The 23,488-nt window shown below is 44.1% G+C and overlaps 1 protein-coding gene across 7 annotated transcripts in view; it reads left to right on the forward strand.

Moving 5' to 3' along the window:
• Nucleotides 1-23,055, forward strand: part of CTBP1 (C-terminal binding protein 1) — a 761,506-nt gene extending 738,451 nt beyond the window's left edge. For 6 of the 7 annotated variants that reach the window (XM_089692285.1, XM_089692283.1, XM_089692288.1 and 3 more), the window contains 3 exons: nucleotides 5,343-5,470; nucleotides 10,927-11,044; nucleotides 21,857-23,055. In XM_089692285.1, the coding sequence (XP_089548411.1) occupies nucleotides 5,343-5,470; nucleotides 10,927-11,044; nucleotides 21,857-22,043 (433 nt within the window). In that variant the 3' untranslated portion in view covers nucleotides 22,044-23,055. Of the gene's footprint in view, nucleotides 1-5,342; nucleotides 5,471-10,926; nucleotides 11,045-11,178; nucleotides 11,345-21,856 lie in introns of all 7 variants that reach the window. The other variant, XM_089692284.1, reaches the window with a different exon arrangement.
• The last annotated feature ends 433 nt before the right edge of the window (nucleotides 23,056-23,488 follow it).

A 23,488-nucleotide genomic window follows, 5' to 3' on the forward strand; every position in this document is an offset into this window, starting at 1 on the left:
TTTTGACCTGTGAAAGTGATTTTTTTCCTGTGGAATATTGCTCATTCTAAAATGCTGTTTGGCCTTTCAGTAATATTCCAGTAGTGAGCGATTCCTGAGCATCCAGTAGTTCTCAGTGGGCGCCATCTTGTGTCCAATATGAGAGAAGCAGCCCGTAAGAACTGACAAATGGGAAAGTCTGAAGTGTCTGTCATCTGTACATAACTGACACCTCCAAAGCTAGGCTGTGTGGAACCATCTTGTTAAAAGGATTGTGTTACCAGCATGTCACATCATTCGACTTTGCAAATCTCATGCCTTTTTAGTCTATGAAGATTTTTCCTGTGTGTCAGTATGTAGGAGGAGAGGCACAGCTATCACATGCCATCCAAGCAGTAGGGGTAGCTGCAGACTTGTTATCCCTGTGTGCGTTGTAAGAATTCTCTGTTACACATATGCATATCCAGCTAAATAAGGTGGGGGATTCAGTCTTTACCTTTTTATACATACGAATGTGACTGATTTAACCAGTAGAAATCCATGGGAGTTTAAGGCCTTGCTACTTCGGATGCACTGTATTGCCAAAAGTATTGGGACACCCTTCCAAATCATTGGATTCAGGTGTTCCCATCACCTCCATGGCCTCAAGTGTATGCAATCAAGCACCTAGGCATGCAGACTGCTTCTACAAACATTTGTGAAAGAATGGGTGGCTCTCAGCATTGGATGCAGTGGTGTAAAACACCCCGCCACTGGACTCTAGAGCAGTGGAGACGTGTTCTCTGGAGTGACGAATCGTGCTTCTCTGTCTGGCAATCCTATGGACATGTCTGGGTTTGGCAGTTGCCAGGAGAACAGTACTTGCCTGACTGCACTGTGCCAAGTGTAAAGTTTGGTGGAGGGGGGATTATGGTGTGGGGTTGTTTTTCAGGGGTTGGGGTTGGCCCCTTAGTTCCAGTGAAGTGAACTTTTAAGGCGTCGGCATACAAAGACATTTTGGATAATTTCATGCTCCCAACTTTGTGGGAACAGTTTGGGGATGGCCTCTTCCTTTTCCAACATGACTGCACACCAGTGCACAAAGCAAGGTCCATAAACACATGGATGAGCGAGTTTGGGGTGGAGGAACTTGACTGGCCTGCACAGAGTCCTGACCTCAACCCAATAGAACACCTTTGGGATGAATTACAGCGGAGACTAGGAGCCAGGCCTTCTCATCCGACATCCGTGCCTGACCTCACAAATGCACTTCTGGAAGAATGGTCAAATATTCCCATAGACACACTTCTAAATGTTGTGGACGGCCTTCCCAGAAGAGTTGAAGCTGTTATAGCTGCAAAGGGTGGGCCATCTCAAATATTGAAACATACCGACTAAGAATGGGATGCCATTAAATTTCATGTGCGTGTAAAGGCAGGCGTCCCAATACTTTTGGCAATATAATGTATGTTGTAATACCAGTAGGAGCTCTTTCCATTTCCAAGTCCATTGTGCCCATTCCTATCGGTGTCCTGTTCTGGGGTCTCTTCTCCTTGGTGCACGGCCCTGAACTCCGTTCACCTTGGTGCACGGCCCTGAACTCCGTTCACCTTGGTGCACGGCCCTGGGTCATTTCTAATTGGTGCATTGGGTTGATTTTCATATCTGTGCATGCTGGGGTCAGGTTTCATAAGTGAATTGTAATAGTGTATGGTCACATCGGTGTACTGTGCTGTCTGTCTACCCATTGCAGAGATTCACCCTTCTGTTTGTCCTAGTGAATATTGCCACCAAGACAGGGGAAATCCGAAATGTTATCACAGGGACAGGTGGTGTGGAGAAATCCTCTAATGGGGAAATCGGTTTTGACTATGGTCTAAGGGGGATGTTTAACTACTGGCAGTTTAACTACTCTGTTGTCTTTAAAAAAAAAAAAAAAAAAAAAAAGTTTTGGTTATAGATACTTTGCTATAAAAAAGCATATAACAGTAGTAATAAGGAATGCAGCGCTACATTCAAATTATAAAATTATGTGAATGTGGGATCCCAAAATATCAAATAAGTAAAAATAGATAATATGACGGTGTTAACAATACATATCAATAAGTGCTCATTAATAATATCATCAACACAAATAAAGTGAATAGCTCAAAACATGTGAAAAAACATATGAAGAAACCATATCCTTATATATATGCATAAAACAAAATTACACATATATATGATGTAATCACACGTGCCTGTTGTGAAGTGAAATAACCATAATATTGGTACAAACGAAAATATATCTCAAAGTCCAAAAAATATTATTGGTGACAAAACAGTAAACGGTGCTTCCAAATAATACTATTAGTGACCATAAGTGAAACTCGTGCAGATTTCTGGGTGTGTACAAATCTGAGAATCCAACCACCATCTGGATTAGCCTCTCACCTCATCCCTTCTACCCTTGCGGATCAAAGAGCATCATCGGATCAAAGAGCTTCATCGGCCTGATGAAGTCACATGACACTGTGACGCAACGCGTCGGCTTGACGTGGTGACGTATTTCCGGCGTGGCGGCCATCTTGGTACACCTGTGCATCCAGCTGTACACCCAAACAGATATATCCTCATCTGAAAGCATGAGGTTTTAGTTAGGACTGGCTGCTACGTAAGTTTTAATGCAAGAATGTTATCTGTTCCTATGGTATAATTAAATATACTACACTATGGGAGGATTCCTTTGTCTCATTTGAGAGATTGATACTACAACATTTCCTGGAGAAGAGCCTGAGTGTGAATACTATATTCTGAGAAAACTGCCTTTGTAGTGTTTTTTGTGCTTGGAGGATCCGTGAGAGGGATCCACTACTGCTCTTTGATCCGCAAGGGTCGAAGGGATGAGGTGAGAGGCTAATCCAGATGGTGGTTGGATTCTCAGATTTGTACACACCCAGAAATCTGCACGAGTTTCACTTATGGTCACTAATAGTATTATTTGGAAGCACCGTTTACTGTTTTGTCACCAATAATATTTTTTGGACTTTGAGATATATTTTCGTTTGTACCAATATTATGGTTATTTCACTTCACAACAGGCACGTGTGATTACATCATATATATGTGTAATTTTGTTTTATGCATATATATAAGGATATGGTTTCTTCATATGTTTTTTCACATGTTTAGAGCTATTCACTTTATTTGTGTTGATGATATTATTAATGAGCACTTATTGATATGTATTGTTAACACCGTCATATTATCTATTTTTACTTATTTGATATTTTGGGATCCCACATTCACATAATTTTATAATTTGAATGTAGCGCTGCATTCCTTATTACTTTTATTTCACTTAATCACTGGTATATGATTTAATGCTAGCAGCTACCTTTGGAATTTATACACACATTTATTTTATTTATTATTTTTTAGTTTCAAAAAACACTTGGGAGCGCAGGAGGTTCACACCATCACCATATAACAGTAGTACAATATAGAAAAATGCATTTGTTCTGTTTTACATATATTGGTTAATGTCTGAATTTTCAAACAAGACCATACAATCGAGATTTCTGTGGACTATCGGGCATCTATATGCACTGATATATACTACTGTGCAAAAGTTTTAGACAGGTGTGAAAAAATGCTGTAAATGAAGAATGCTTTCAGAAATAGAAGTGTTAACAGTTTATTTTTATAATTTACAAAATGGAAAGTAAATAAACAGAAGAGGAATCCAAATAAAATCAATATTTGTTATGACCACCCTTTCCCTTCAAAACAGCATCAATTCTACTAGGTTCACTTGCACACAGTTTTTGAAGGGACTTGGCAGGTAGGTTGTTCAAACTAACCACAGATCTTCTGGGGATGTTGGCTGCCTCAAATCCTTCTGTCTCTTCATGTAATCCTAGACACTCTATTTGGCTCTAGACAGACTCTGTGGGGGCCAAGCATTACTTCCAGAACGCCTTGTTCTTCTTTATGCTGAAGATGGTTATTAATGATATTGGCTGCATGTTTGGCTCTAAATTTATTCTGCAGTAGGACAATGACCCCAGTCATATGCCTCACTGATAGTATGGCATGGTGGAAAAGTATCTACCTGTATTTCCCAGCATTGGGGACATCAAATCTCCAACTCTGTTTGCGGAAATGCAGCTCAAAACTTGCAAGGAACCTCCACCATGCTTCACTGTTGCCTGCAGGCACTCATTATTGTACCGCTTTCCAGCACTTCCACAAACGAACTGCCTCCTGCTACAGCCAAATATTTCAAATTTTGACTCCTCAGTCCAGAGCACCTGTTTCCACTTTTTTTTCCTCTCTAGTTCTTATGTTTTCGTGCACAGTTGAGTCGCTTAGCCTTGTTTTCACATCAGAGGTATGGCTTTTTGGTCACAATTCTTCTATGAAGACCACTTCTGGCCAGGTTTCACCAGACAGTAGGTGGGTGTACCTTTTTGGTTCCACTGGTTTCTGTCAGTTTGCCAGTCTCGTGCACTGCTGGACAACTTCTGATTTTAGAAGGGACGTAAACAGGATGTCTTTCATCTTCTGCATTAAGTCTCCTAGGCTGACCAGTGCGTCTACAGACCTCAGCATTGCCCGTTTTTCTTTGTGCTTCTTCAAAAGAGCTTTAACACATCTTAAAACCCCAGTCTGCTTTGAAATCTTTGCCTGAGAGAGACCTTGCTGGTGCAGTATAACTTCCTTGTGTCTTTTTTCTGTGCTCATTCTTGCCATTTTGTATGACCTGTGACATGAAACGGTCTTCCACAACCTCACTTTAGTAGTAGGGTCCTGACTATTCTTTTCCCAGTTTCAAGCCTCCTATACAGCGGTTTCTGTTTCAGTTAATGTGTTTCAGCCTACATGAAATTGATGTTCATTAACTCCTGCTAGGTAGAATTTATTAATCATAAACCTGACTCTAATCCTACAAAATCCCTGATTTTGTACAAGTGTACAAAGTATGCAAGTGTAAGAACTGATGCTGGTTTGAAGCCAAAAAGTAGTCGCACCAAATATTGATTTTAGATTTTTCTTCTGCTCACTTATGGCGCATTTTTGTAAATTGATAAAAATAATTATAACGTTTGTAAACTTTGTGTATGCTGTTGTATCTTGAAGTGGTGTTTTTTTTTTCCTGTGTTTCTTCAATATTTTACTTGGTGGCTTTTGGCATAGTCTATAAATATGCTCTCACTGTAGCCTGCGAAGGTTCTCTCAACCTTATAATAGGACATTTTCTACTTTGATTGCAGCATCATGTCCAGGACAAAGCTGACAGGCCCTCTTTGTCCTAATGTGGTTTCTGTATTTGATAAGTTTTGGAACTTATTGAAATTCCTCAGTATTTTCTGTCTTCTTATGGCAACTCTTACTTCTTACAGTTTTTCTCAAGGTCCATTAAAAGATGCACCTAACCTCATCTGCACACCACATGCGGCCTGGTACAGCGAGCAGGCCTCCATAGAGATGAGAGAAGAGGCAGCAAGGGAGATCCGCAGAGCCATTACAAGTAAGAACGACTGCCGCCTTGTATTGGGTTTCCACTGCTTATTATAATAGGCTTTAGAGGAGTGCATGTCTTGGTTTTGTGACCTGACCACATCCAGAAACTAGAAGTTAAAGTGACAACTCTGGTTTATGTAAAAAACTCGATTCAAGTATGTTTCGTTTTTATTCCATTTTAAGGTTAAAATACGAAACAGCCTATTGAAATTCCCAGGCTTGGTACTGTACATAAACAAATCACAAACTAAAACACATCCAACAACCAACTACAAAAGTACGCTCAACCATCTTGTAGGATTAGTCAAATTATCATCAGGAAAAGAACCCAGGATCCTAAAAGGAAAGAATAGGAGAGGCACCCCTAAACTATTTCTATTTAGCATAGCAATTTAATACCAATACAAGGGTCACCATAAACCAATGCAAGTCAAACAGGAGCCCTGGGGGTCTGCTTTGGTGGATGGAGAGCTCACCCAAATACCCCACACTTTTTTTTTTTTTAATTTTTTTTTACATTTCTTGGGACAACCCCATGAAGGTCCACAGCCCTCCCCCTGTACAAATCTGATCAAGGTATGTGATGCCGCTCACGGCCCAGACATGTGGATTAGGTATCAAAATAAACTCTGGCAACCCACGGTTAACCATTTCCATACCGGGCACTTTTACCCCCTTCCTGCCCAGGCCATTTTTCAGGTTTTAGCGCTCTCACACTTTGAATGACAATTGTGCGGTCATACAACATTGTACCCAAACTAAAATGTTATTTTCTTCACACAACTAGAGCTTTCTTTTGGTGGTAATTAATCACCTCCAGGGTTTTTACTTTTTGCTAAATTAACAAAAAAAAGACCGAAAATATTTTAAAAAAACACGTTTTTCTTTGTTTCTGTTTGCAAATAAATAATTGTTCTTCATAAATTTAGGCCAAAATGTGTTCTACTACATGTCTTTGGTGAAAATAACCCAAATTAGGATGTATTATTTAGTTTGTAGGAAAGTTATAGAGTTCACAAACTATGGTATAGATCTGAATATTGATCAATCCTGAAGTACTGACAGCCAATCTAATTTCTTGAGGTCCAAGAATGTCAGAACAGTACAGATATCCCCCAAATGACCCCTTTTTGCAGATTAGACAGTCCCACATACTTCATAAGAGGAATGGTGTGTTTTTTGAAGTTGTATTTTTTTTTTGTCATTTTTCGGAAAATGAAAAAATTAAAAAAAATTATTTTCACTATTTTTTTTTTTTTTTTTTTTTTACCTATAACTGGCATGGTGGTGATCAGGGACACTGACTGGTGACAGTATGAAAAAAAAAAAAATTATATATATATAGCTCGAAAGAGCAGGGCCCTCGAACCCCTCGTGTATCACATTGTATTGGTATTGTTCTGTCCCCCTTTGTAATGTACAGCGCTGAGCGAACTATTGGAGCTTTATAAATACTGTATTATAATAATATATATATATATATATATATATATATATATATATATATATATATATATTTATTTATTTATTTTTTTTAATTTTCTATTACATTTTTTGTTCTTTTTTTTAAGATTTTGTTTTTTTTTTTTCATATTTCACTATGACCAAAGTAGTACAATGTTACCATAGTGACATTGTACTACTTTGGGGAAGTGATCAGTATTTTTTGTTTGTTTTTTTACACAATTTGCTTATAGCAAAGAATTACTTTGCTATAAGCAAGCATTTACCTGAATGACATTGATTCATTCAGGGTTTTTTTTTGTTTTTTTTGTGTGCTTAGCTGTGATTTGGCCACGGCTAATCACATAACCTGTGCATATAATCGCTGTGACCATTCACAGCTAGACACTAGTATACAATGGATGGCATGAATGAAGCCATCCATTGTATACAACTGTCATGTGACCTGCTGTGATTGGTCACAGCAGGTCACATGGTACCGGCAACGGGGGCTGGTACTCAGATCTGTCATCGGCCGTGTCCGAGGTACACGGCTGGTGACAGATCGCTTCGCTGCGCGGCTCTGCAAGCGTGCAAACTGTGCATGCCCGGGAGTACGCCATATGGCATCCACCCGGAAATCTACAGCATTTTTCCGGACGCCAAACTGCTATTGGCCGGGCGGCTAATGGTTAAACCATAAGGGAGTATATAGGGTGATATGCCCAGTGGGAATAGGCTGTCCCGCCAGAGCCAGATTCAAGTATGTATTCTTTACTCACTCAATTCTATTGCTCTGACTTCAAATTCCAGTTTTTTCTTTTTTTTGCTGCTGCAATCTGACTTCCTGTTAGAGGGCGGCTTCTATCATTCTCGCTGTATGTAGGAATGTAGCTACCCTGTGTGCTCCCGAGATGGACTGCGGGATTTGTAGTGTGAATAAAGCAATGCACATGACCGCAACTAATGTGCGCACTGTTGCTATCAAACAAACGGAATTGGGGGAGGGGGGGGAATTAGAGTTCTGGGAGCTCACAGAGGACGTTACAAGGAGACAGAAAGATATAGTAAACTATTTCATGAAATATAGATTACAGAGCCATTAAACCCTACCCTAATGCATTCCTAGCATTACATTTGTTCCTTATTGATGTACAAAAAAAATGTAAAACCTTACCACAAATTAACAAGTAAAAGAAAAGGGATAGGTTTCTAGGTTGTCATTTTATGCATTTAAAGTGCAAGTTCACCCTAGAATTGCTTTATGAACATTACCACTTGCCCTCCAGAGGATTTACCCCCCTTCCTGACCAGGCCATTTTTTGCGATACAGCACTGCGTTACTTTAGCTGACAATTGCGCGGTCATGTAACTCTGCACCCAAATGAAGTTATTTACGTCCTTTTTTTTCCACCACAAATAAAGCTTTCTTTCGGTGGTATTTGATCATCTCTACTTTTTTTAATATTTGTGTGTTTTTAAACAAAAAAAGCCCGACAATTTTGAAAAAAAATATATATATTTTTTACTTTTTGCTATTAAACATGTCCAGTAAAAAAATTTAAATCAAATTTCGTCATAAATGTAGGTCAAAATGTATTCTGCTACATGTCTTTGCTAAAAAAAAAAAAAAAAATCCCAATACATGTAAATTGGTTTACGTGAAAGTTATAGCGTTCACAAATGGTGGTGTATATATATTTGTTTACTAGGTGGCGATCAGTGGGACTGCGGTGGGCATTCTGTTACTGGGGGGGGGAACTAACTCTCAGTGACATCCCCAGTGACACCAATACAGTGATCAGTGCCAATAAAAAAAACGCTGATACTGTACTAATGATACTGGGCAGGAAGGGGTTAACATCTGGGGCAATCAAAGGGTTAACTGTGTGCTGTTTTACTATGGGGACTGTGTGTGTGCTTTACACTGTAAGCACACCGCTTTATATGGCTCTGCTATGCAGAGCCATACAAAGCAGTATGCAGGAGCTGACAGGGGAGAGATCTGTATTGTTTACATACAGGTTTCTGCCTCGGTGACACTCGGCGATCGCCGTGTGCCGGTTGGGAATCACCGGCTGGGACCCAGTGATTGATAGCTGGGGTCGCCAATGGCGGTACAGGTAGGACACGTGCGTGCCCCCTACCTAGAAATGCAAAGTCACGTGTGTATATGCCCATTCCTATCGGTGTCCTGTTCTGGGGTCTGTGGTGCCCTGTAGCAGTATTTCTGCTATAGGGTGGTGCGGAAGCAGTTAAATGATCATATAGCAGATGTACAGTTGTGCTGAAAAGTTTACATCCCCTGGCAGAAATTGTGAAATTTTGGCATTGATATTGAAAATATGACTGATCATGCCAAGAAATGCTCTTTTATTGAAGGATAATGATCATATGAATTTATTTTATTATCAAATAGTTGTTTGGCTCCTTTTTAAATCATAATGATAACAGAAATCACCCAAATGGCCCTGATCAAAAGTTTACCTCCCCTGGAATGTTTGGCCTTGGTACAGACACAAAAGGTGACACACACGGGTTAAAATGCCACACATCTGTGGCTGTTTAAATTGCAATTAGTGTCCGTGTATAAATAGTCAATGAGTTTGTTAGCTCTTACGTGGAAGCACTGACTAGGCTAGATACTGAGCCATGGGGATCAGAAAAGAACTGTCAAAAGTCCTGCGTAACAAGGTAATGGAGCTTTTATAAAGATGGAAAAATACATATAACAAGATGTCTAAAGCCATGAATATGCCAATCAGTACTGTTAAATCACTTATTAAGAAGTGGAAAGTTCGGGGATCTCTTGATACCAAGCCAAGGTCAGGTAGACCAAGAAAGATTGTATCCCGAACAATTCTTCTGGCAGTTGTGGCTGCAAAGGGAAACCCATAGGTAACCACAAGAAAAATACAGGCTGTTCTTGTTAAAATGCAACATGTTTGCATTTTTTCGCACAAGAATGCACCTAAGTGCGCATAAACACAACGCACCTATAACAATTAGATCAGAAGAAACTTACCTTTTGGAAAAAAAGAGGAAAAATGCTCGTTGGCATAAAAATGCACAGATGCATAAAAACGCATGCAACAACACCATCGCATGTAATTGCAAGCAAACAGGGAAGTGCTTTTTATATCTTTTTTTTTTTTTTTTTTTGTTATAGTGCGAACAGGCCATAAAAGTATACTTCAAGTTAATCTGTTTTTGTTCATGTACAGTATATTGAAAAAAAGGAAACCCTCCCTTTTAAAAAGGAATTTTTCATGAGACATAGATTGTATGTGGCTACATTTTCTTGCCAAAAGCATGCCAGAAAAAATATCTAGTGGTCTAAATATGTGTTCATACCCAAGCCTTAAGACTTTAGGTATGAGTGGTTCGATTTATTGCACATTTGTTGGTACTTCAGTCCAGGATTAAAATGATTCTAAAGGGAAATGTAAAAAAAAAGAATAAATAACATGTTATAATTACCTCCTCTTTGAAATTGTTTTGCACAAAGCAGCCCCGATCCTCTTCTTTTTGGGTCTGCCACCGGCAGTCTTGGCTTCTCCTTCCTGCCAAGTGCCCCCAATAGAAAGTCACTTGTTATGGTGGTACTCGAGCAGCCTTGCTTCTGAGCGAATCTGTGTGTCAAATCACACACAGAGTGTGGCTTGACCCCGCCCTCTGCTCTCTCCTCATTGGCTCACTGTGATTGACAGCAGCAGGAGCCAACGGCTCCCGCTGTTGTGTGAGCCCATGAGGAGAGAGACAGACCCAGGAGAGCCGCTCCTCTCCTGCACGTTGCTGGATGGAGATGGGGCTCAGGTAAGTATAGGGGAGGGGGGGGGGAGCTGCACACAGGAGGCTTTTTACCTTAATGCAAAGAATGCATTAAAAAACCACTTGAGCTTTAGAACCACTCTAAGTCCAAATTCAAATATATCTTAATGAAGTAAATATATATAAATAATTTCATAAAAGCTTTATATACATTTTTAATGTCTGAATCCATCTTACTCATCTTAACAGGTCGTATCCCTGACAGCCTGAAAAACTGTGTCAATAAAGATCACTTAACTGCAGCGACACATTGGGCCAGTATGGAGCCGGCTGTGGTCCACCCAGAACTGAATGGTGCTACATACAGGTAAAGGTGGACACTCTCCATGGATGGGTGTAAACAGTTGTTGGTTGTAATAGCTGGGTGGTGGCATATATCTGCATTGTGTGCAATGTAATGTACCAGACGGGCTCTGATCAGTAACCCGTTGATTATGACAGGTGGATCGCGACCAACCCTGTTGTGCCGCCAGCTCCTCAGCGCGTCAGCATCTCACCCATTCACCCAGCAGTGCTCAGGTCTAAAAGCTGGCAGGCCCTCTGTCTTTCCTCGAGTGTGCCACAGCGTCCCAGATGAGGCACCCCTTACAATTTGCAGCAGCCAAAGGTGAATGACTGGCACTTCTGTATGGGCATTATGCCTGCTTCAAAAGAAGCAGATAAAGATGGCTTTTCTCCGCATCCTTTCTGGACACTCAATGACAAAAGTGGAGGAACAACAGAAGCCCAACTTAGATCATGGAGACAAAGAAGCAGTAAACGCAAGTCTGTAACCAACACGTGGAGTACTGATATCACGATCTGGTTCTGTCACATTAGCGCAATGGACTAGAATTTTAACATGTTTTTGCCACCACCACCCCTGACTCCTTTTCTCTTTCCATGTTTTTCTCTACTGACCCCTGAACTCTGCAATATGTACTTCTGCTACATGCTACTGAACTCTGTTAATACTCGCCCTTTTACTCTGCCCTACATACTAATGGCCCCTGCACTATGCATTACATACAAATGGACCCTGCACTATGCATTAGATACTACTGGCCCTGCATTCTCTATTACATACTATTGGCCCCTTCATTCTGCATTACATACTATTGGCTCCTGCATTACATACTATTGGCTCCTGCATTACATACTATTGGCCCCTGCATTTTGCATTACATACTATTGGCCCCTGCATTCTGCATTACATACTATTGGCCCCTGCACTCTGCATTACATACTATTGGCCCCTGCACTCTGCATTACATACTATTGGCCCCTGCACTCTGCATTACATACTATTGGCCCCTGCACTCTGCATTACATACTACTGACCTCTGCATTACTCCTTTTCCCTGAAATCATTAAATCTTCCCTACTTTTTTATGGGGCCCTGCTAGGTCATCACCTAGTGATCTTTTGATAGCTTCCATGTGTTTTAGGTAAATGGCCACTTCTCCAAGGCTGCCTACCCCTGACTCACTGTTTGTGTATCTTCCCTCCAGCAGCTAATCCCCCACTGCTTCTAAGACTGAGAACGGAGCAATCAAATCTTAGTCTACAGAGGGCACAGTCACCGGCTCTCTGCTCTGCTCATCCATCTTTCCTGAGCCTGGACTGGCTGAGTGACATCAGCCATGTCGACTGAAACAGATCACAGGAGCCCAGAACGAACTGCACTCCTGTGATCCATATAGGAGAAGTATGGCCAAACGTTTTTGGCTTCTCCATCTAAGGATATAAAGTGTTTAAAAAAAAAAAAAAGTTAGAATGGTCTCCCAGGAAAACTTCTGACTCCCAGGTCTCCCCTCGGCTGTGTCATATTAGGAGGAGTCTAAGAGTCCCCTTGGCTGTGCACTGTCAGTTGCGAGTATCTGTGTGCATCTATTAGTGGTGCACCGAAATGAAAATTCTGCTGTTAAAACCGATACCGAAAATGCAGAATGCATATGGCCGAAAACCAAACTGAAATGTCTGCATATGTGGGGGGTGGGGAGGTTCCAATTATTTATTTTTTGTATTTTTTTTTTTTTCTTTTATATTTTCATGTAGATTTTCTTTTTTACTTATGATTTCATTGCTATCACATAGGGGACCAATAGTCTCCTATGTGATAGCATATGAGTGACAGGTCCTCTTTGTAGGGGGGAGGGGGCAGGAGAGGGGCAATGTATACAGTGAGGGAGCAGTGTATACAGAGAGGCTCCCTCACTGGCTGTCACTATAGGTCAGTACCGGTTTTTAAATGCAATTGGCGGCTTTTTTTTTCTTCACCATAGCTCACACAATTAGCTGTCACTTTCCCCTGAGCTAAAGGTTACATTGTTTTTTATCTCAGGAAATGACCTAAAAGGAAACTTTCTTTTTGGCTTGGGGGAAAATGACAGCTAATTCTGTGAGCTATAGTGAAGAAAAAAAAAGTCAGTAATTAGATTTAAAAACTGTCACTGACATATAGTGACAGCCAGTCACTGTATACACTGCTCCGCTCCCGCCTTTCTCAGCCGCCCTCCCCCCCCATCTGCAGTACACACAGTCCCCTGTATCGGCTAAATGTTTCCTATCGGCATTGCTATTTTGTTTGTATGTTTCGGTGGCCAGAATTTTGGTGCATCCCTAGCATCTATATTAAGCATTGGGGCTGTGAGGTAGGTGCCCCGAGCTAGCAAGTATCATGCCTCTCAGTTCCCCTTAATAAATCAATGAGGCTTGGGCACTGTGGGGGGGCTGTCTGCTCTATATAACCTTTATTTGCAGCGCCATGGCTGACGGATCACTCTGCAAGTCTGTCTGCTTCTATTGCACTGAGGCTGAGCAATGCGGCAGCAGGGACACTGGTCATTTTAGTGTGATGCTCTGGGGGGGTTGGACTCCTAACTCCCCCCCCCCCCCCCCCTTTATCTACGCCCCTGGTACAGGACAATGACACCTACTAACTGCCCCGCCCCCTCCTTTGTCCTAGCTCTGCTGCCAGATACAGCAATGGGTGAAGAATGCAGAACTGGTTAGAGATTGAAAAAAAATCCCCTTTCTTTTCATTTGTACTTTAGGTGAAATTAATGTGCTGTAAAAGAGACAGATGACTACAATTTATTTATTATTTTAATTTATTTTTTGAGTATCTCGGCTAATTTGAACTTGTCAGAGATCAAAGTACAGTGGGGATCGAAAGTTTGGGCACCCCAGCTAAAAATTTGTATTAATGTGCATAAAGAAGCCAAGGAAAGATGGAAAAATCTCCAAAAGGCATCAAATTACAGATTAGACATTCTTATAATATGTCAACAAAAGTTAGATTTTATTTCCATCATTTACACTTTCAAAATAACAGAAAACAAAAAAATGGCGTCTGCAAAAGTTTGGGCACCCTGCAGAATTTATAGCATGCACTGCCCCCTTTGCCAAGCTGAGACCTGCCAGTGTCATGGATTGTTCTCAATCATCGTCTGGGAAGACCAGGTGATGTCAATCTCAAAGGTTTTAAATGCCCAGACTCATCTGACCTTGCCCCAACAATCAGCACCATGGGTTCTTCTAAGCAGTTGTCTAGAAAAATGAAACTGAAAATAGCTGACGCTCACAAAGCTGGAGAAGGCTATAAGAAGATAGCAAAGCGTTTTCAGATGTCAATATCCTCTGTTCGGAATGTAATTAAGAAATGGCAGTCATCAGGAACAGTGGAAGTTAAAGCAAGATCTGGAAGACCAAGAAAAATATCAGACAGAACAGCTCGCAGGATTGTGAGAAAAACAATTCAAAACCCACGTTTGACTGCACGATCCCTCCAGAAAGATCTGGCAGACCCTGGAGTTGTGGTACACTATTCCACTATAAAGAGATACTTGTACAAATATGGTCTTCATGGAAGAGTCATCAGAAGAAAACCTCTTCTACGTCCTCACCACATAAATCATCGTTTGAACTTTGCAAATGAACATATAGACAAGCCTGATGCATTTTGGAAACAAGTTCTGTGGACCGATGAGGTTAAAATTGAACTTTTTGGCCGGAATGAGCAAAGGTACGTTTGGAGAAGAAGGGGCACAGAATTTAATGAAAAGAACCTCTGTCCAACTGTTAAGCATGGGGTTGGATCAATCATGCTTTGGGGTTGTGTTGCAGCCAGTGGCACAGGGAACATCTCACGAGTAGAAGGAAAAATGGATTCAATAAAATTTCAGGAAAATTTTGGATGGTAACTTGATGCCATCTGTGAAAAAGCTGAAGTTAAAGAGAGGATGGCTTCCACACCTCTAAATCCACGGGGGATTACATCAAGAGGCGTAAACTGAAGGTTTTGCCATGGCCTTCACAATCTCCTGACCTCAACATAATTGAAAATCTATGGATAGACCTTAAAAGAGCAGTGCGTGACAGACAGCCCAGAAATCTCAAAGAACTGGAAGACTTTTGTAAGGAAGAATGGGCAAAGATACCTCAAACAAGAATTGAAATACTCTTGGCTGGCTACAAAAAGCGTTTATAAGCTGTGATACTTGCCAAAGGGGGCAGTACAAGATATTAACTCTGCAGGGTTCCCAAACTTTTGCAGATGCCATTTTTTTTGTTTTCTGTTATTTTGAAAGTGTAAATGATGGAAATAAAATCTAACTTTTGTTGACATATTATAAGAATGTCTAATCTGTAATTTGATGCCTTTTGGAGATTTTTCCATCTTTCCTTGGCTTCTTTATGCACATTAATACAAATTTTTAGCTGGGGTGCCCAAACTTTCGATCCCCACTGTACCTATGTGATTGGGCTCCAAACAAAGCAGAGATTCTTGGACTGTGTGTGCCACATTTGAGTGTTGTAGCACTGAAGCTAGGGATTTTTTTTCTTAGAGAATAGGTGCAGGAACTCCCCTTTTCTGAGCCACCCCTTGTATCCGCCCCCTTCCCACCTCCTAACACTTTTCCTTGGTTCCACCCTCTACCCACCTTCCCAGTATCACCCCTTTTTGAGAATACGGAACCAAGTTTCATTTTTGTGGTGCTAAGTAATTTTGTATGGAATTTTGTTAATGATATGAAAGAAAAGCAGTAGGATAGATCCCCTGCAGCCAACAGTAGACTTCCCCCCAGCAACAATAGATCCCCCCCCACACCAACAGACTCCCAGCAACAATGGACCCCCCCAAAAAAACACACAGGTAACAAAAGATCCACCCTAGCAACAATAGACCCCCAGTAGCAACAACAGATCTCCCATCAGCCAGCATCAATAGATCTCTCCCTCAACAATAGATCCCTCGGTCTGTGGAGCTCGCTCGCCCTGGGTCTTTGGCTCGCTCGCCCTGGGTCTTTGGCTCGCTCGCCCTGGGTCTTTGGCTCGCTCGCCCTGGGTCTTTGGCTCGCTCGCCCTGGGTCTTTGGCTCGCTCGCCCTGGGTCTTTGGCTCGCTCGCCCTGGGTCTTTGGCTCGCTCGCCCTGGGTCTTTGGCTCGCTCGCCCTGGGTCTTTGGCTCGCTCGCCCTGGGTCTTTGGCTCGCTCGCCCTGGGTCTGGGTCTTTGGCTTGCTCGCGCTCTCCCTCGGTCTGGGTCTTTGGCTCGCTCGCGCTCTCCCTCGGTCTGGGTCTTTGGCTCGCTCGCGCTCTCCCTCGGTCTGGGTCTTTGGCTCGCTCGCGCTCTCCCTCGGTCTGGGTCTTTGGCTCGCTCGCGCTCTCCCTCGGTCTGGGTCTTTGGCTCGCTCGCGCTCTCCCTCGGTCTGGGTCTTTGGCTCGCTCGCGCTCTCCCTCGGTCTGGGTCTTTGGCTCGCTCGCGCTCTCCCTCGGTCTGGGTCTTTGGCTCGCTCGCGCTCTCCCTGGGTCTGGGTCTTTGGCTCGCTCGCGCTCTCCCTGGGTCTGGGTCTTTGGCTCGCTCGCGCTCTCCCTCGGTCTGGGTCTTTGGCTCGCTCGCGCTCTCCCTCGGTCTGGGTCTTTGGCTCGCTCGCGCTCTCCCTCGGTCTGGGTCTTTGGCTCGCTCGCGCTCTCCCTCGGTCTGGGTCTTTGGCTCGCTCGCGCTCTCCCTCGGTCTGGGTCTTTTGGCTCGCTCGCGCTCTCCCTCGGTCTGGGTCTTTGGCTCGCTCGCGCTCTCCCTCGGTCTGGGTCTTTGGCTCGCTCGCGCTCTCCCTCGGTCTGGGTCTTTGGCTCGCTCGCGCTCTCCCTCGGTCTGGGTCTTTGGCTCGCTCGCGCTCTCCCTCGGTCTGGGTCTTTGGCTCGCTCGCGCTCTCCCTCGGTCTGGGTCTTTGGCTCGCTCGCGCTCTCCCTCGGTCTGGGTCTTTGGCTCGCTCGCGCTCTCCCTCGGTCTGGGTCTTTGGCTCGCTCGCGCTCTCCCTCGGTCTGGGTCTTTGGCTCGCTCGCGCTCTCCCTCGGTCTGGGTCTTTGGCTCGCTCGCGCTCTCCCTCGGTCTGGGTCTTTGGCTCGCTCGCGCTCTCCCTCGGTCTGGGTCTTTGGCTCGCTCGCGCTCTCCCTCGGTCTGGGTCTTTGGCTCGCTCGCGCTCTCCCTCGGTCTGGGTCTTTGGCTCGCTCGCGCTCTCCCTCGGTCTGGGTCTTTGGCTCGCTCGCGCTCTCCCTCGGTCTGGGTCTTTGGCTCGCTCGCGCTCTCCCTCGGTCTGGGTCTTTGGCTCGCTCGCGCTCTCCCTCGGTCTGGGTCTTTGGCTCGCTCGCGCTCTCCCTCGGTCTAGGTCTTTGGCTCGCTCGCGCTCTCCCTCGGTCTGGGTCTTTGGCTCGCTCGCGCTCTCCCTCGGTCTGGGTCTTTTGGCTCGCTCGCGCTCTCCCTCGGTCTGGGTCTTTTGGCTCACTTGTTCTCTCCCTCTGGGTCTTTGGCTGGCTGGCTCGCTTGTTTTCTCCCTCTGGGTCTTTGGCTGGCTGCCTCGCTTGTTTTCTCCCTCTGGGTCTTTGGCTGGCTGGCTCGCTTGTTTTCTCCCTCTGGGTCTTTGGCTGGCTGGCTCGCTTGTTTTCTACCTCTGGGTCTTTGGCTGGCTGGCTCGCTTGTTTTCTCCCTCTGGGTCTTTGGCTGGCTGGCTCGCTTGTTCTCTCCCTCTGGGTCTTTGGCTGGCTGGCTCGCTTGTTCTCTCCCTCTGGGTCTTTGGCTGGCTGGCTGGCTCGCTTGTTCTTTCTCTCTCTCTGGGTCTTTGGCTGGCTGGCTGGCTCGCTTGTTCTTTCTCTCTCTCTGGGTCTTTGGCTGGCTGGCTGGCTCGCTTGTTTTCTCCCTCTGGGTCTTTGGCTGGCTGGCTCGCTTGTTTTCTCCCTCTGGGTCTTTGGCTGGCTGGCTGGCTCGCTTGTTTTCTCCCTCTGGGTCTTTGGCTGGCTGGCTGGCTGGCTCGCTTGTTCTCTCCCTCTGGGTCTTTGGCTGGCTGGCTGGCTCGCTTGTTCTCTCCCTCTGGGTCTTTGGCTGGCTGGCTGGCTCGCTTGTTCTTTCCCTCTGGGTCTTTGGCTGGTTTGTTCTCTCCCTCTGGGTGTTTGGCTGGCTGGCTCGCTTGTTCTTTCTCTCTCTCTGGGTCTTTGGCTAGCTGGCTGGCTCGCTTGTTCTCTCCCTCTGGGTCTTTGGCTGGCTGGCTCGCTTGTTTTCTCCCTCTGGGTCTTTGGCTGGCTGGCTCGCTTGTTTTCTCCCTCTGGGTCTTTGGCTGGCTGGCTGGCTCGCTTGTTCTCTCCCTCTGGGTCTTTGGCTGGCTGGCTCGCTTGTTCTCTCCCTCTGGGTCTTTGGCTGGCTGGCTCGCTTGTTCTCTCCCTCTGGGTCTTTGGCTGGCTGGCTCGCTTGTTCTCTCCCTCTGGGTCTTTGGCTGGTTTGTTCTCTCCCTCTGGGTCTTTGGCTGGCTGGCTCGCTTGTTCTTTCTCTCTCTCTGGGTCTTTGGCTAGCTGGCTGGCTCGCTTGTTCTCTCCCTCTGGGTCTTTGGCTGGCTGGCTTGTTCTCTCTCTCTCTGGGTCTTTGGCTGGTTGGCGTGTTCTCTTGTTCTCTCTCTCTCTCTCTCTCTCTCTCTCTCTCTCTCTCTCTCTCTCTCTCTCTCGGTCTTTAGCTCTCTTGCTCTCGCTTTTTTTTTTTCTTCTTCTATTCCACTTCCTTTTCATCTGACAGTTATGGTCATATAGAAGCTTAGTACCTGCCCTTTAACTCCTCCTGCAGTCACACTCCTTTCAAGACTCCTACTGCTCCACTAGCTTCCATATCCGAATATACATATATTCATGATGGCTTTAATATTTAATAATGACCGGGACTGGAAGTGGCGTTAAGCACTCCCTTTTATAGTCTTGTAATATTGATCGAGTGTCTGCCTGTCCCAGAGGTAAAGATTACTCGTCTCTTGGAGGAATATGAGATTAGGGGAGAGTTCATATATTGATTTATCATCTGAATTATCATCATCGTTCTGATCCGTCATCATTCCCCATTGCAACACAAAGTTAAAGATCACCTCATAAGAGCGGCATGGCTATGGATTCGGAGCACGCACACATAATAATATTGAATGGAGTGACATGCTGAGGAGAGACCATGCTAAGGCTTGTTGTAGGCAAAACTCATGTTTGTAGACAATAATACTGTCTCTACTGGAAATTGAGGGTTTTTTCTGGGATAAAAGTGAATCTATCTGCTTCTAGTTTTTAGGAGAGCAGTTCCGCTTTAGAACATTGCCTGTATGTTCTTGTTGAATTAAACCATCACCTGCAGGTGAAGCCTTATAAAACTAATCCAACTCAAAACCCGACAAATGTTCCAACCGAAAGATTTTCAGTTGATGTCCTGTCTGTCTTAAGTAGATTTTCTGTAAGATTTTGGGTCTGTTTCAGCATTTTTGGTTAAAAACTGCTACTCTCCCTATACAAGTCAATGGGAGTGCCATAGCAGCTTGTGCGGGTCAAAACGTGGTCAACTGCAGGTCAAAGGTACCTGCGATTGTTCATGAATGATCTCTTGGTCAAAAGTACCTGCAATGAATCCTGGATATTCTCAGCAACATTACAAACTGAAGGAAAAAGGGGAGTAAAGAGAGAGCCTGCCATTGAGGAGGGAGAGAGAAGAGAGCCTGTCCCTGAGCCATTGAGGAGGGAGAGAGAAGAGAGAACCTGTCCCTGAGCCATTGAGGAGGGAGAGAGAAGAGAGAACCTGTCCCTGAGCCATTGAGGAGGGAGAGAGGAGAGCGCCTGTCCCAGAGCCATTGTGGAGGGAGAGAGAAGAGAGCCTGAGCCATTGAGGAGGGAGAGAGAAGAGAGAGCCTGAGCCATTGAGGAGGGTGAGAGAAGAGAGAGCCTGTCCCTGTGCCATTGAGGAGGGAGAGAGAAGAGAGAGCTTGTCCCTGAGCCATTGAGGAGGGAGAGAGAAGAGAGAACCTGTCCCTGAGCCATTGAGGAGGGAGAGAGGAGAGCGCCTGTCCCAGAGCCATTGTGGAGGGAGAGAGAAGAGAGCCTGAGCCATTGAGGAGGGAGAGAGAAGAGAGAGCCTGAGCCATTGAGGAGGGTGAGAGAAGAGAGAGCCTGTCCCTGTGCCATTGAGGAGGGAGAGAGAAGAGAGAGCTTGTCCCTGAGCCATTGAGGAGGGAGAGAGAAGAGAGAGCCTGTCCCTGAGCCATTGAGGGAGAGAGAAGAGAGCCTGTCCCAGAGCCATTGTTAAGGGGGAGAGAAGAGAGAGCCTGAGCCATTGAGTAGGGGGAGAGAAGAGAGAGCCTGTACCTGAGCCATTGAGGAGGGAGAGAGAAGAGAGTCTGTCCCTGAGCCATTGAGGGAGAGAGAAGAGAGCCTGTCCCAGAGCCATTGTGGAGGGGGAGAGAAGAGGGAGCCTGTCCCTGAGCCATTGAGGAGGTAGAGAGGAGGAGTCTTTGCACTCGTGCACAGCGCTGGATCAAGATCGGGATCGGGTACGTATAAGGGGGGGGGGGGTGTGGCTGGATGGGGTGCTGCATGCAGAAGGCTTTTCCTTTTTTTAACTTTCATGCATAAAAATGTTTTGGATCTGTAGCAGTCAGTAGGGACAGATACAGCTATAAAAACCATACAGATGTTCTAAACCAGGGTTGCTAAATCCCTGTGATGGGGCCTGTAATCTCAAACCAGGGAAGCACATGGCCGTGCTCTGAGATGGTCGGTCGGCAAGCTTAGATCACGATCAATGGGTTGCCGGCCTTCCATCCCAGAGTGCATGGGCCAGGGTGCCAGCAGTCGAGGAAGCAGGCCGCTATAAAGGGAGCAGGAGTCGCATAAGCTGATGCCTCCTCTGTAGTACTGGCTCCTGTCCTAGGCAGAGTGATACCGAGTGTGCTTTGCCGTGGACCTTTTTAGCTGCCTGGAGACGGTGAGCAATGCCAGCAGAAGCTGGAAGAGAAAAGGGTCAGTGCATTAAACTTCTCTTACAGTGCACTTTTGCAATGGTTATTGGACTACTTTCACACAGATCCACAGGCGCACTGAGCCATAGACCTCTATTATATTCTGCAGGTTTGGTGCTCTTTCAGAAAGTGCAGCACACCTGTAAGATGTAATAGAAGTCTATGGCAATGTGCAGACAACCCTCTGGAAAGCTGCAGGTGCACTGAGCTGCACCCGTGCTGTGGGTAAACCGCAGTAGATCAGAGTGAAAGCAGTCTTATAGGGGGCCCAGGACAGTAAAGGCTCGTTTTCATTTGTGGTTTCGGGGGACCGGGGGTAAAACCACGTAGTTCGTTGTGACTTGCAGCCAGTTACCAAATCACTTAAGTGGCCCTTGCTCTTCAAGAGGTTGAGCACCCTGATTCTACACATTATTCACTCTAAGGCTGGCCATATACTATACAATTGTCTTTAGAAAATTGCTTTAGATTTACCAAAAACCATGTAATAGGAGGTCAAACCTAAACAACACTTTCAATTGTATCCAATTAGGCGGGCCCTTGCACTACACAGTTGAAGGTAAATCTAAAGGAAATTGGGCAGAAAATTGTATAGTGTATGGAAAGCCTTACCAAATCTGTGTTTGGCAGGAACTCTAGTTGCATGGATGCATCCATAAAATGGAATTCTAGTCTGTGGAAAATGTGATGGGGTAAAGGCCCTACAGCATGGTCCTCCATCTTGCTGTACAATTATTAAACGCATACTTATTCTCAGTTTAATGTTTCATCTTCAGCTTGTGAAAAGCAGACATCATGTACCCGTCTGTAAACTGACCCCAAGTTTCTTTATAGCAGGTACCCTCCAGGTGTCGTTAGCGTGGCCCCAGCTGGCATCCCAACTGCAGTTGACGCAATCGTTCCCAACGCCATGCCTTTATCCCACGGTCATCCTGCTGTGGTTCACCCACCCCATACCCCTTCTCCTGGCCAAACCGTCAAACCAGAGGCCGACAGAGACCATCCGAGTGACCAGTTGTAGCCAATAACCTAGAAAAAAAAAAATTGAAAAAGATGACCATTCCCTGCATTGGAGATCTGGAGATCAGCGGAGACTGAAGATGCCTAGAACATGAAGATCAATGTCATCTGGATTCCGGATAGAGGCAAAAATAATGAACTTGCAGATCGTAACTGTTTTTAGAAATCGGTCCAAATATACAGTATAAAAGGCAAAGAGAGCATTTGGAAACTTTTTATTTTTTCCCCCTTCATATTAAAAAAAAAATGTAGTTTGTCCCTGTTCAGTGGACTGACCTCACTGTTCTGTGTCCTGTTTGGGTCCTTTGTTAAGCAAGAGAAGTTAGTAGTTAATTATCTCATGAATGTACTTGTCTGTGTACAGTTTTTAGAACATAAAAAGGGTTTGTTTGCATAACTATCGATAGGGGAAAAAAAACATAAGGGAGGCATTCAGCAAACCACTTTTGAAATGGAGAAAAAGCTGAAAAAAAAATATAATTTTGTTTTTATATGTTGTAACATGCCCAGTAAACAAGGCAGTTGGCAACCTTCTCAGGAGAATACATTTTCCCATTTTATTTTCTTTAAAACCACACAGTGCATTGTTATTTTTTACCTGCTTGTCTTATGTATATTTTATTTTTATTTTATTTTTTTTTTTGCCACAAGTTTTTATTTCCAAATTTTATTTTGGCATGGATTCCCTTTTATTTCAAATAATTACAGCATTACATTTTTTTTTTTGTTTTTTTGAGAAAATCAAAATTTCGTATAAATGAGCATAGTGCTTCTTGTCAACAGTTTATGAAAAACAAAAAAATTGAAAAAAAAAATAAAAAGTATATATTATTGGTGGTATGCGGGAAATCTAGACTACTGAAAGGTAGTACATTTCATTGCCTACATTGATTCCTTCCTGGTAATGTGGTAGGCTAGCAATATATTTTTTTTTTCTTTTTGGTTAAAATCATGTTTGTGAGTGTAACCATTTGTATGAATTATTTTAAAGGAATAAAAACCCCAAATACTTATGCGCTGTATTTTTGTCATTGTTTATGAAGACGCTATCATGACAGAATATGACAGTGACCCTGATATACTGAGGGCTTACAGTGTGTTAACTTCTTAACCATTTGAGCTCCAGAAGGTTTTACCCCCTTCATGGCCAGGCCATTTTTTGCTATTTAGTACTGTGCTACTTTATCTTTTTATCTGGCAATTGAGCGGTCATGCAGTGCTGTACTCCACTAAATGCATATCCTTTTTTTTTTTTTTTTTCCACACAAAGTAGAGCTTTATTACTTATTTCAGGTACTGTGTAAATTATGTGGAATATAAGAGGAGTAGTAGCTGGAAAGAAAAGTTGGGTGGGAACACCCAAAACTCCCATGTGGACAGGACCAGAGTCTGCAATTTATTTATTTCAGGTACTTGTATAGCGCCGTCAATTTACGCAGCGCTTTA

Source organism: Staurois parvus, unplaced genomic scaffold, assembly GCF_062004578.1.
Source record: "Staurois parvus isolate SC_StPar_1 unplaced genomic scaffold, SC_StPar_1.0 ptg000581l, whole genome shotgun sequence".
Lineage (NCBI taxonomy): Eukaryota > Metazoa > Chordata > Amphibia > Anura > Ranidae > Staurois > Staurois parvus.